We start from the raw sequence: 13,193 nt of genomic DNA, 5'->3' as shown, positions 1-13,193 counted from the left end.
TCTTACGCTTTGACCTCCAAGGTGGTGCCGGTGGGAGATTTTTCCTGTGCGTTGTTGAACAATAAAAAATTCGCGCGTTAACTAAAAGCCGAATTCTTCTGTCTCTCATTCCCCGTTAGCAGCCATTGGCATGTTCCAGTAGGAAACGTTAGTAGAAGTAGAAGTGTAAGTGTTAGCTAATAGCCGACTTCTTCTGTCTCTCATTCCCATTAGCAGCCATTGTTTACCTCCAAGGTAGTGCCTGGTGAGATTTCTCCTGTGCGTGATTAAACAATAAAAATTTTGTTCAAAACGCCGTTGATTGATGAAATAAACCAACGAAAGACACCAGATGTTTTGTAAAAGCAGAACGAAAGAACGCCAGATGTTTCTAAAGCAAAACGAAAAGACGCCAGCTGCTTAACGAAAGACGCCAGATTTTTCTAAAGCAATGGTTTTCTAAACAATGAAAATTCACAGCGTACATGTAAAATTAAAGTGAGCTGCAAGTCGTCATAACTCATCGAACCTTTAGTATAAACGCGCCCGATCTCACGTCGGTGATGATGTACTGGGCAGAATTCACGGAAGATTCACGGTTTACCGATGAACCTCCGCAGCTTCGCCCACTCATCATCATTCACTCCGTGGATATGCTGTGATTTTTTTTTTTTAAGGTAATGGTATTAAAAATATATTCAATGCATTCCAATGCACCATGATACTCTTTTCAGGGTTCTAGAAACCAGGGTTTTTATAGGGAAGCTGTATATGGCTAGGGTTCCGCATATCTTTTCTGTGCGACTGCAAAAACGTATGTGCTGCACTAATTGGGCAAACCCCACTACTCACTACTGGTGCAATAAAAATGAAGAAGGGTACACATGGGTGGCGAAAACCAATTAGGATTGTGCACGAAACACCAAGCGCATGCAGCAAGCCAGACAAGACGACGTGTGGCAGGAAAACAAGCGTGATACCATATGCTCACAGAGTTTCCCACCATTCGAAGAAGATTGGGCATAGAGCAAATGTATGATTCTCGTTCTCCGCTCCGGATAAGCTGGGTAAGCTTTGAAAATCTTGTTCTTTTGCTGCGCTATACTGATACACCAGAACAAAACAATAAGACTAGATGCATATGTGTCTAGTCTTTTTGTTTGTGTTTTTGTTCAGTAGAGTGCAACAAAGGAACGATGCCATACCAGCTAGCCCCCATCGAATAGCCCCTATCACTTGTGCGAGCATTCTTACAATGTAAAAAACAATTTCTTCTAGTGGTCTTGTTGCTATGCATTGTAAGACCTGTGGATTCACACCAGCATTTAATAGATGTGTTCATCTTGGGACACACTCATAATCAGCAGACATGCAAGGTGAATGAGGCTAATACTATTTCAAGTAAAGTCCCTTAATATAGAAAGTAGCGACTCTCCTGCACTCCCGCGCTTTCCTTCTCTATATCCTCTCCCAACCAGCTGCGCACGGCGCACAGACTAGGCCACCATGCAGCAAATTGAATAGTTCGAATAGCATGTACCCCATATTATTATGAAAAATGAACATTTTTGTCATGATCCTTGCACAATATTTTTAAGGGTTGGAACTAGGTATGAGTGAATGCCACTTTTTTTGCTTTTAAATGAAGTGGAAGCAAGCTTGAATATTATCAAGATTTGAATAGCAGTAGAGTGCAAGTTATAAGGGGTACAATACGTTACAATTTAAAAATTACTCTACTTAATTACTCTACCTTGAAGTGTGGCTTCGCTGCAGTAAATATTTCCCCTGGATGGGTCGTTTCACGTCACAGCAATCAGACGCTGCAGTGAAACCACCTTTACAGGGGGTTATGTGAGGTCAAATGTATACATATATTCGTTCATTTCGAATACTTCCGAAATTTCAAATAATCTAAATTCGTATCGAAGCGAATTCTAATACTGTAATATTCGTTCGAATATTCGAAACACCAGAATATTCGCCCATCCCTAATCTTTATTGATTGTTTGCTGCATTTCTGTTCGCTTTTACTTCTAGTTTTTTACTCAGTCCCCTCTGTAATGCCTTTGGCCTTGAGGGTATCAATAAATAAAAATGAAATGAAACAAGTTTTTGTGGCATAGTTTACAGTTCGTTTCTTCACATCTTATTATGCAAAAAGTCAAATTATCAAGAGATTCCGGCTGTAAGCACGCCATGCTCTGTTGCAGAAGATATCCTGCCGCGCTACAGTTTGTTGAACTACTTGCGCTAGTCGCAGGGGAGCACGAAATCTGCCTTGCGAATTGTGAAGGCATTGGCAGTCATAGTTGTCAGACTTCCACCACTGGAGCAAATTTCGGACATCTCTGCGGGCTTCCGCAGAATGAACATAGTTGTCCAGCTCACCGCTTCATTTCTCTTGTTTCAGAACGTGGTGCCACTCTTCAATATTATCTATAAAACTCCTCGTTGAGGGTTTCTCCTTGCAGGTTTCAGCAATGCATGTTATGCAGGGTTTGTACTGTGTTTTTTTTTTTCATTATATTATGGTGTGTGCCTTGCTAACGATGTTGTACAGGCAGAAGGTAGCAATTGGACTACGCGGATAGGACTGGTAGGAGGTGGACAAAGAGATTTCGATCCATTTCCGGGGTTTGTTCCAGTTTGGTAATAAAGGCGCTAATAAGCTTCTCAAAGCTTACTCATTGTATGCATATGGTTCGAGCTAAGGGAACATCACCCGGCACGGAATTCATAACTGTCTTTTTTCAAGCCAGATATATCGTCAAGTGAATATGGTCTGCCCCACACCTTGTTTATTGGACCTATGCTATTCCTGCACATTCCAATGCTGTTGCGGCAGTATCATGTAGCTATCGCACCATGTAGAGGAACACGATGAAAGCTCAAATGTTAACAATGGGGGCAAACAAACCAGGCTGCATGTCCATGTCGTGTCACATGACCACTGTGAGCCGTGATGCAGCCACTGAAAAATAATGTGTCTTTATAGTGATTCTACGTAACGAGACTCTGCACAGACCTTCCATTTTAGTGGAATGCAGGAACTTTCAAGAACGTTGTACTGCTTTGGAGCTCCCTGATCGCTCTTTCAATAATAAATTATAGACATGACATTAGTATATAAATGTATGATAGTACACTTATGGCTGCGATTACAAAATAACACTTCGGATAATAAATAAAAACCAATGCAATTAATGAAGCACTGAACAGTTTGGTTTGGAAAAGCTTTATTACACAGAATAGTGAGATATTAACTATATAAGTGCTTAGTCTATCAAGTAGCCCCATATGCAAGACGCAAAAGAAGTTCAGTATTTGTCTCTCATAAAACTTCTCCAAATTGTTTGCCCCACATAAAATAAAGTGTTTTTTCAAGATTCACTATGTGGAACATATATGTATGCACAACGTATGTGAAGCAATCTTAACACTTGAGCAAAGTCCAAGCCCGGCCCTACCCGAGCCTGCTATTTCGGGCCCGAGCACGGCCCGGGTTTTCGGGTAGGCTCGAGCCCGTGCAGTGCTCTAATACCGAGTTATATAGTTGCATCCTTGAAGCGGACGGCGCAAAAACAAGGACAAAAGAAAGGTACATGCATAACCAATTTGAACTTGCCCAGACAGCAATTCTTCTGCAGTATACAGTTGCAGCTTGTAGCGAATGACAAAAGGTGCCCAGTGTTGGTGAATGCGTCTGAGCCTGAGCAGGGGCTCAATCGCTGAGTGCTGGTGCCATTTTTGTGCAGAGATCCGAATGCCGCTGATCTGGAAAGACACAGACCACTTCAAGAACAAAGGCGACTACCGCCGGTTTGCTGTTTTCTGCCTGCTGAAGATTGGCACTGAGATCTACGACACTGCTATGGTCAGCAACGTGGACCGTAGTATGACTGATGTCTCCTTTGACGACACAATTGTTTTGTAAGTTGAACTGTTTGTTTGCCAAGCATGTGTCACTGGCTCTTTGTTTCTCCCTTATTGGTAAAGGGGCTCCAAATGAATGTGATGTGTTCTAAGACAGCCGGAACCAATTTCAAACAGTTGAACTTTGAAATTTCTGTTCTGCTTCCTTCAGTACACCACTGCCCTTAACTTAGGTGAGTGCAGTCTTGGGCAGTAACTAGTTACTAGTAACGCGTTATCGGTAACTAGTTACTTTTTTCAGTAACTTGTAACTGTAACTAGTTACTTTTAAGTTAGAGGAACTTGTAACTGTAACAGTGTTACTTTTTTACGTAGTAACTGTAACGGGAAATAGCGTTACAGTTACTTTCCCATATCCTCTCCACCTTTCACCTTTCCACAGCACCGCTCCCCTCGAAGTTTGGGAGGGGAGGTCGCTAAGTTCAGGTCCGTTTTTTTTTCGACATACATATCCTTTTGGTCACTTGAGCTGCTAGCTCTGCTCTTGGTGTACCGGTGAATCATTAGAGTCTCCTTGGTCCGAAGCTCCGAGCTAATCGTGTTTGATAGGCGGCTAGACAGCAGCAGAGCGTAAATCGGTTGAGAGTCAGAAATACCGTGAACTAGCGAATCATTTTTAAAACATCTTTGGAGTTTTTTCTCGCCACTCAACTTCGTTCGCGAGCCAGCGTCATCGCACTGTTTAGGTCAAAGCTATGTCCACTTGTCCAGCAGTGTCCAACAAGCCCCGTTTTAGAACGCGTTGCATCAGTTGCTTTAGCAATATCCCGTTTGTCGATTCTTTCCTGCCCGTTTCGCTGATGTTAAGTCGCGTCGCAATCCCCGCATCGCGCTTGTAATTTTCACGAACGCTTGTTCTAAGGAGAGCTTGCGCTCAGCGGACGCAGAGCCCCCCGACCAGGGTCTGATACACCTTGAACGTAGGCAATAGACACAATGGGCGTTGTCTTGACTCGTGACGCACTCCCCGCTCTTTTTCGCATGCGCTTCTGGGTATCGCTATAAACGTCCTAGGATAATGCTGTCGTTCCAGTGCATCAACTATGCTTTCTACTTCTATAGTGTCCAAGGACGTTTATTATTTGCAAATAAAGTCCATTTTCACCAGCGGTGCATGAACAAATAAATTGATGCAACAAAATGAGGCTTACACAAAGAAGGTTGGTGTTGGGCCATCTTTTTGGTTTCCTTCGTCTATGGTTTTACAACGCGCAATTATGACTACCCGCGCATGCCGTCGTATTTTTTCATTAAATAAATCCTATCATTTGGTTTGTGATCTATTACATATTCTATACAGTAACGGAAAAGTAACGACGTTACTTTTTCTGAGTAACTGTAACTGTAACAGATTACTTTTGGAAACTCTGTAACTGTAACTGTAACAGAGTTACTTTTTTGGCTTAGGTAACTGTAACTGTAACACTGTTACTTTTCACTGGTAACGTGCCCATGATTGGGTGAGTGTGTGTGGGGAACAATTTTCTATTTGATTTACTAAAGCAAATAAATATTAGCATCTAAAAATCTTGAACCAAGCAGAGATGTACTCGGTATGTGGTCTTAATATTGTTACAGTGAAAATTTTCGAGTTCATACTTCCTATGCAAACAAGCTCGTTATATAGTCAGTCATAATTTATTATTATTTGGCACCTATGTAGATCGTTTGAGTCCATACTTTCTATGTAAACAAGTCCTTATATTGTTAGCCATAATTTATAATTATTTGGTGCTTATGTACATCGGTGACTGTCAATTTCTTGTTGTGAAAACGAAGTTCTACTTTTCTGTATGTTTTTCGTGATGTATTACTTTCATCACAGTATAAATACAAGCCTACAAACAACAACTGTTATCATTGTCTTCTGCACCTGCTCAAGCCTGTGAATGTTGAGCAGTAATAAATTGTGATCCCCTGCCTTTGATTACAGCAACAACATTCCACCTGACTTTGAGTTCAAGCTGGAAGTGTACAGCCATATCCTACAAGATGACCTCAGCATGGCAAGCACACCACGAAAAATAAAAACGAAAATCACCAATTCAGTCAGCCGAGCTATAGGACGCAAGTTGGCTGCATCACTGGTCAGTTACGCTGCCCATTTCTTAAGCATGTTTATTGCTTGCTTTGAGCCCTAAAGTAGAGTTTGAAATGAAGGCAATATAGTATCACTGTTCTCATGACAAAAATAAAACTGCTTATAGACAATGAACTTAACCACTTCTTCTTTAATAGTGCAGTAGCTACAGCAGTATGAGTCATGAGGGTTAAGAAAAATGCAGTTTAAATATTTTTTTCTGTCTCTGTCAGAAGCTCGAACATTGCGACGCTTGAAGCATTGGCATACCTTCGGTTAACGATGACTTCAAGTAGTGATCTTGCATTAAGCTTTGACTTCACCATGTGTTGATCTTTTAGCGCTATCATACATGCTACAAGCATTTGCAGCGACCTTTAAGAGCCTTCCACAATTTTACTCACCTTACTATGAGGTCACCAAGTGGGGCATTGCTGTGGCTACTCTAGAAGAACACAGTCATATGCTCCTGCCTGTATTGTACGTTACTCAGCTTTGAAAGCAGGTATTGGTATCTCTCCTAGAGTTGAGAGTTGGCAAATGTTCCTTTAACCAAAAGGAACGAGAGTGGCCATTAAGTCAGCAAAACATGGCCCCACAGATGGACATGTATGGCAGGGTGTGCTGGTGTACAGTACTGACGGATTGAAACACGACAATTGAGAGCTAATTAACGCACATACCTTTGTTTCCACTGTCTTCAGTTCATGTCATATTGACGTAATTTCAATTCGAACATTTAAATCAGAGTCAACATTACCTTTAGTGGCCAGATTTGTAGCAACACAGGAGAGAAGAGGGCATGTGCAAAAACGCAGCTGGGGTGGGGGAGAAAGAATGAAAAGACAAGTGGGGATATTGACATAAGCTGGTGTGCCAGATTGGGTGAGTAAAAGAAAAGAGTAAGCTCATCAGTAAACAAAAAAATTGAAGCAATGGGGGGTAGTGTATGTCCAAAGGGTAGAAAGGGAGGGGGGGTGTATTTTGCTGAATCATGGTTGTCAAAAATAAGCACCACCTAAAAAGGACGATTTTGCGGTGATCAGGACGGTTAGAAAATTCTTAGAAAAAAGGCTTAAGTCTCACTGGTTTTTGTTGTGTATTTAGCATATCAGATGGGTTTGAGAGCCCCCTTTGAAGCATTTCTACCTATTGGCTGGAATGTAAATATGTATAGTAAAAGTGGTTTGGTGCTCAGCAGCACATGACTGCAGGTGTCCTGCCAGGAGGTCAGCTTTGTTTTTGAACTGGTAGCACGCTGTACATTTCTGGACACAAATGACTGAGTGTAGCACAATTTCTTCTCAATCAGGAAGTCACGTTTAGTGCTCAATTCACCATTTGCGCTAAAACATGTATCGTAGTATTTGTTGACTTATGCCTGCATTCGTGGTGTCACTAAGCTCGATTTAGCCTTCATGCAGCAAGGGTCTGGCTGTCTCAGTGGCATTGAACATTTAAAGCATCTGAAATAACTTGCATGCAACTCCAGTGAATTTAAGTTATGATGTAGCCCTTGTGGATTGTGCATGCTGTCAAGAAAGCAACGTGCTTCCAGTACTGGTGCACTGACTGATGTTATTGCACACTGTGTGCCCTAATGGATACATTTAGCTTACAAGTATTTAATAGCCTAATTGCTTCTCTTATCCTTTACAGAAAGAAGAGCTGAACTCCTTTGAAATGTAAGAAATTTTTCTGTGCTACTGTGTTTTTTGTGTTTTCTAAGCATGCATTCTGTATACTTGCATTCACGTCTTTATTGTTGTAGTTTCATGTATTTTAAGGTTGCTTTCCATAATATTACAATGACATACCACTTTAACAAGCATCACATGAACTAACTTCAGATGACAGGGCATTCATCAGATCGTTTGCAGTACAACTATATTCCAATTGAATTTATTGCACTTCCACTGGAAAAACATCAGCATGTAGCAAATTTCAATGCTAAGAATTTTTTATGGCAAACTTACACTTACATGTTCATAATTACTATGTTATCTTTCCCAAAATATTCACTTTTCTCAGTTTAAATGCGATATAAACCTGTGGCAGATCTGCGTAAGATGAACCCCGTACACTTATATGTCTGAAAAAAAAGTTTGTTGGTGTAGTTCTCGCTGCATATGATCAACAAAGGTATAATAACAACATAGAACATGAAAGCATAAAGTAAATGTGTGCTGGATCTTGTCCACATTTTTAAAGGCAACCAGCATTATCGGAAAGTTTAGAAGTAATGCAATTTTAGCGCAGTTTACACAATTCTTTTTGCTCAGAAGGAATGTGTACATATCAGCTGACCACACGTTCATTTATAACCTTGTGGGGACTGCGGGTGGCTTTCTTGCACTGTGCGCAAAAAAAAAAAAAAAGAAAAGCCATTTTCATTTTTTCTTTCACTGCATACAGTGTAAAACTCAGGAGCAGCCATTGCTGTGGCTTTTCTTGCAGACCATGTGAAAGGCGACAGAATGTTTTGTGCTAACTTATACATAAATAAACAAACAGATAAGCATCACACATCGCATGCAAAGTATAAGCGATCCACTTGTGTATGTCAGATGTCTTGCTGTTTTCCCTGAGTAGATTGTGCTGCAATTTGCCATCATTCAAACTTTGTCGTCACTTTGTCGTCACGGGGCATTTCCATCACATGTAACAGAGCAGCTACCTTTTCTGCACACCATGCATGCTCAGTTTTGATACTGCCATGATTGGGGCCTGGAAATTCGATTATGTAATCTCAAATTAACGTATGACATTTGGGATTTCTAGGAAATGGGGATGCCATAAATTTTGATGTCCTGTAACGTTTCCATATAAACTGCCCTCAACTTGATAATTAAAAGGGGAATTAATAAGTCTTCGTTAATTTTTCTTTTCAGTGTAACTAACTGCAGCGAAGTATTTACACCCATCTGTAAGAATGACAGGTGCCTTACGGTCGTAACCTTTCAATAAAGAAACCTGTATTGGCTTAAAGAAGACACTGAATGTATTCTAACTAGAATTTTTTGTCATCCCAGCCTCCTACTGTGGCATTCAAACACATTTTTATCGTTTTAAAATATGGGTTGCCAGTCATGTTATGTGCTGGCTCTTGGTGTTTAAATTTGCCATTTTGCAATGATATTTTCACATGAATTCTGCAATCATTGCTTGACTTTTGTTAAAGTGCAACACATGCAGGAGCTAGACGAAAAGATGTCTGAATGCAGCAGTGTTTGAATTTGAACAGTAAAAGAACATAGTGAGCATGGGTCATGGATTTTTGCCCTTTATTGTTTGACTTGCAGAGGGCCAAAGTTTCAGCTAGAGGCTCATGCTACACTGCGACTGAGTGATGCCGACGACAAGGCCCACACCTATGATCTCACCATTGAGAACCAGGAGAATCCACAGCATCAACTACCTCTATTTGGACACTTCTGTTGCAAACTGGCTGTCGTGCCAGATTGCACCCATGAAGAGCAGCTGTCAGGATACCTTGGTGTTGTGCAGGTAACAACGTTTCACTTGTTCTTGCAGGTGTCATCACCACTTTCACCACAGTAAAGTTGATTCTCGACTACTTGTGTGTGTCCGCATGCTTACAGCGCGTGCGTGCATACACATACACACGCGTGTATGCATGCGCAACCATCACATGCAATCATGAGAGCAGAAGAGGTTTGTCAGTAACTTTCAAGACAGTGCAGCTGTTTCTTGAACAAAGAAATAGACAGTAGGAACAAAGACTGTGCAAGATATTTGAAGCATTTGCTATTCACCCTGCATCAGTGAATGCAGTAATTATTGCTCAAGAAAGAGTTGTTATATCTTGAATATTATGCGTGAACAGTGTCTTAGTATTGCGCATTTGGTGGTGACTACATATATGCAGTGATTCCACTCCTGTGCCAACTGCGCCAAAGTGCGCCAAATGGCATTTACTGCGCCATCCTGATAATATCGACGAAAATAGCACCAAACTGCACCAAAGTCTCGGGTTTGGGGGCGTCTATCACCAGCAATCGGACCGCCGGCGCGTCAGAACATGTGCAGCTTGATCTTGGGGCTGCCAAAGTCGCAACCATGGACCGATAATTATTCCGCTGAATAAATAGCGCTCGCGCGTGCGTCCCGAGTAAGCCACGATGCCATGCATAGTGCCGACGCAGCTTCTGTTCTGCAAGTCGGCTCGACAGCAAAACGCGCTCTCCGCAGAGGCTCGTGACGTCTAGGCCTATCGGTAGCGAGAAAGTGTGACGGCGATTCATCGGTGGACGTCGTCTGTTCCAGAAGCGCTGCTGATAGCTCGTTTCAAGCGTCGCACGGCACGCAAGGAAAGCAATGTTCAGTAATACCTACATGCGTGTCGCTAAAATGCCTGTCACTTCTGTTTCTGCACATCGCGGAATGAAACCAGGGATATGGAACAATATCGAATTTTCCTTGCTTCGCGTTTATGGAAAAGCACGCGAACGGTGGGGACGCGTTGACACTTTTCCTCAGATATACTTTATCCATGGATCTTCATCCAGAAGTGCTTTTTCGTAATTCCTTCCACCGGCCCATCAGAGTTCGTAATCACTCTGCGGTAAATACCCCCTAAAAGGCCCTGCCCTTTCGAGCTCACGTGCTAGGGTTCCAATTCGAATTTTTGCTTGCTTTTTTAACAATGTAATCTCATTATTAAAGCATATCTCCTGGTCGGAGCAGCTGCAAATGCGCAGCTGTCAGTAGCGGGCCCATCGCTGACGGCCCACACTGAAGCGGCTACGCCATGTTACACGTCCGCCCCTCACTTTCGAGGGTCAATAGCTGACGGTTAAAAAACTCAGTTTCGCTGAAGGGCGAAGCAATGAATGCGATACCAACAAATTGTATGGTTAAACGAAGTAAGGCTAGCAGCTAACTCTTTTGGATCCGATCTCGCGTAATTCAACAAAACGCTGGTTTAAGGGAATATGGCCACCCCAGAACCGAAGTTTTTTTGTGCTCTGAGTTTTCTAAACGAGAAGTAAGCGTTGAGAGCGCAGCAAGTTTACGAACCGTCTCCTGATGCCTAGAGATAGCGCCAGCGACTGCGCCCTTCGAACGATGCGGTCCCCTCCGCTCCCCTGGCGCCCCGTGCTCCTTACGAAAGACGGGCTGGGCGTTTCCTCTCTGTTTGTTGAGCAATCGACGGCAGGCCCGCACGCGGGAAGATGTTATCTCATGCGCACTCCGTGCGGCGGAGACAGACGGCCGGCTAGTTTAATCTCCGCTTCAGCCGCGTTCGTCGCCAGCGCTCGCGAGCTTTTACCCGCGGCTAGAATGCGCGTGGTGATGTTATTAATTTGGACTTTATACGGAAAATTACGGCAACGGCGACGGCAAAAATCCGCCGAGAGTGTCCATATAATTGCTATCACAGTAAAAATTAAAAAACAATTGAGGAGCCATTTCACTCTCTGAAGTGGATGATAAGCGAAGCTGTTTCGCGCATGGCACAGAGGTGACATGGTGGAGGCCAGGTTGTTAACGGCCAAGCTGTTAACTTTCAATACGCAATATTAATGTGAAAGCCTTAGATGCTTTATCAAACACGAAAATTGACCATCGGCGGCGTCAATCGATTGATGCAAAAAATAACCATGTGATGGCGTTATCATCACGTCATAGATCGTCAAAACTTGTGACTTCATCATGGCATCATATATCGTGATGTCACGTGATGACGTCATCGCAGGACATCGTCGCTTTACACTGCTTCCGTGATCGGTGCGCCGATCATGGAGCTAGTGCAAAACCAGGTGAGGTGCACAAAGCTTGCAGGGAGGGAGGGGGAGGATCTGCCTGTCGATCAAGGAAGAAAAAGAACCTGGCTTTCGCCTTGGAGTTTTCTTAGGAGAATGCATTAGGGACAGTGTGGCTCTTTGGTATTGAGGCACTGCTGTACATCACGGCGTTTGTCTACCACGTCTGATGATAACCACATAGGTGTATTTAGTGTTATTTCATAAAATGCAATTTTATTGATCCGGATTTCTGTTTATTTGTTAGTGTCGAAAGTAATCGCCGAAGAGGTTAATCAAGAACACTCAACTGCATGAGCCCTTATTTTTTCATTGGCGAGTGAAGTATGGAGTTCTCCTGAGATGATTTTTTCCATGAGATTTGCAATGAATCAAAATATTTCTAGCCTTCATAAGAGCCCTGTAATAATATTCAGGGGCTTGAATGTTAATGCAATATGCTTCTATAGTGCACTCCAGGATGTAAGATTTGCTGCTCCAAAGTGCTCCCAGGTGCAAAATTATCTGCTCCAAAGTGCTCCAAGATGAAAATTTTGCTGCTCCAAAGTGCTCCCAAACGGAAATTTCGCTGCTCCAAAAATTGCTCCAAATCAGAAGTCCTCGGTAGCATTACTGTATATGTAGCCTTTCACTAAACATAAACATTGTGGTTGCTAGTGAGCATTTATGTATGCTATACACTCTTGTTCCATTCAAAAGTGCTGTTTTGTTACCTATGTATGTACCAACTGATCCAAATTAGAATCGTGTTGGCATTGATCATTGTACGGTTACTTCACCGAGGCCACAAAATCGTGAATCGTGTAGGTTTTTTCTTAGCAAAGCAATTGAGTGGAGGTGTGCAGGTGCCGAAGTAAGGTTGCACAGGGAATTAAACACTGGAGGCAGCCCAAGTTATGCAACCATGCAGGATATGAGCAAGGATATCTCCTAATGTGATCCTCATGCATTGCTCACAGTACCCACCGCTTGCACTTTCTTTGGTATGGGAAGGACAGTATTTATGGGAGCTGCTATAGTGATTGACATAAGGTGTACCTTCAGATTTTGATTGTCTCTAACATGTGCATCCAGGAGAAAACCATACTGATTCATCTTTACATAATCTCTGCATAATTGCTTTTTTTTTGTGCTCCAGTTGGCCAATGGTGTGAGTGGCCGTCGACGTCTATGGTGTGTACTCAAGAACTTTCAGCTCTGCCTCTGGACAAGTCCAGAAGATGCCAGGCATTTACCTCCTGTTCTGAGCATCCCAATCAACATGGTGTGTATGGTCAGATAACTTTACAACGTGCTTTAACTAACCTTCATGGGCTGGTTCACACCTCTGGATTTAAGTGGGACACTTCTTTTCAAAATTAAAAAAACATTTTTTGATCGATTTTGATGAAACTTGCTGAGATTGTGTATAT

The 13,193-nt window shown here is 42.4% G+C and overlaps 1 protein-coding gene across 3 annotated transcripts in view; it reads left to right on the top strand.

Annotated features, from left to right (window-relative positions):
* LOC119379310 (rhotekin-2) overlaps positions 1-13,193 on the top strand; it is a 184,249-nt gene that overhangs the window by 159,733 nt on the left and 11,323 nt on the right. For all 3 annotated transcript variants that reach the window (XM_037648584.2, XM_037648586.2, XM_037648585.2), the window contains exons 4-8: positions 3,738-3,912; positions 5,849-6,002; positions 7,655-7,680; positions 9,298-9,502; positions 12,920-13,045. In XM_037648584.2, the coding sequence (XP_037504512.1) occupies positions 3,738-3,912; positions 5,849-6,002; positions 7,655-7,680; positions 9,298-9,502; positions 12,920-13,045 (686 nt within the window). The remainder of the gene's footprint in view (positions 1-3,737; positions 3,913-5,848; positions 6,003-7,654; positions 7,681-9,297; positions 9,503-12,919; positions 13,046-13,193) is intronic.

The sequence above is a fragment of the Rhipicephalus sanguineus genome, chromosome 1 (genome assembly GCF_013339695.2).
Source record: "Rhipicephalus sanguineus isolate Rsan-2018 chromosome 1, BIME_Rsan_1.4, whole genome shotgun sequence".
Classification (NCBI taxonomy): Eukaryota; Metazoa; Arthropoda; class Arachnida; order Ixodida; family Ixodidae; genus Rhipicephalus; species Rhipicephalus sanguineus.
Note: the sequence above shows the minus strand (reverse complement) of the source record. Positions and strands in the feature narration are given on the sequence as shown.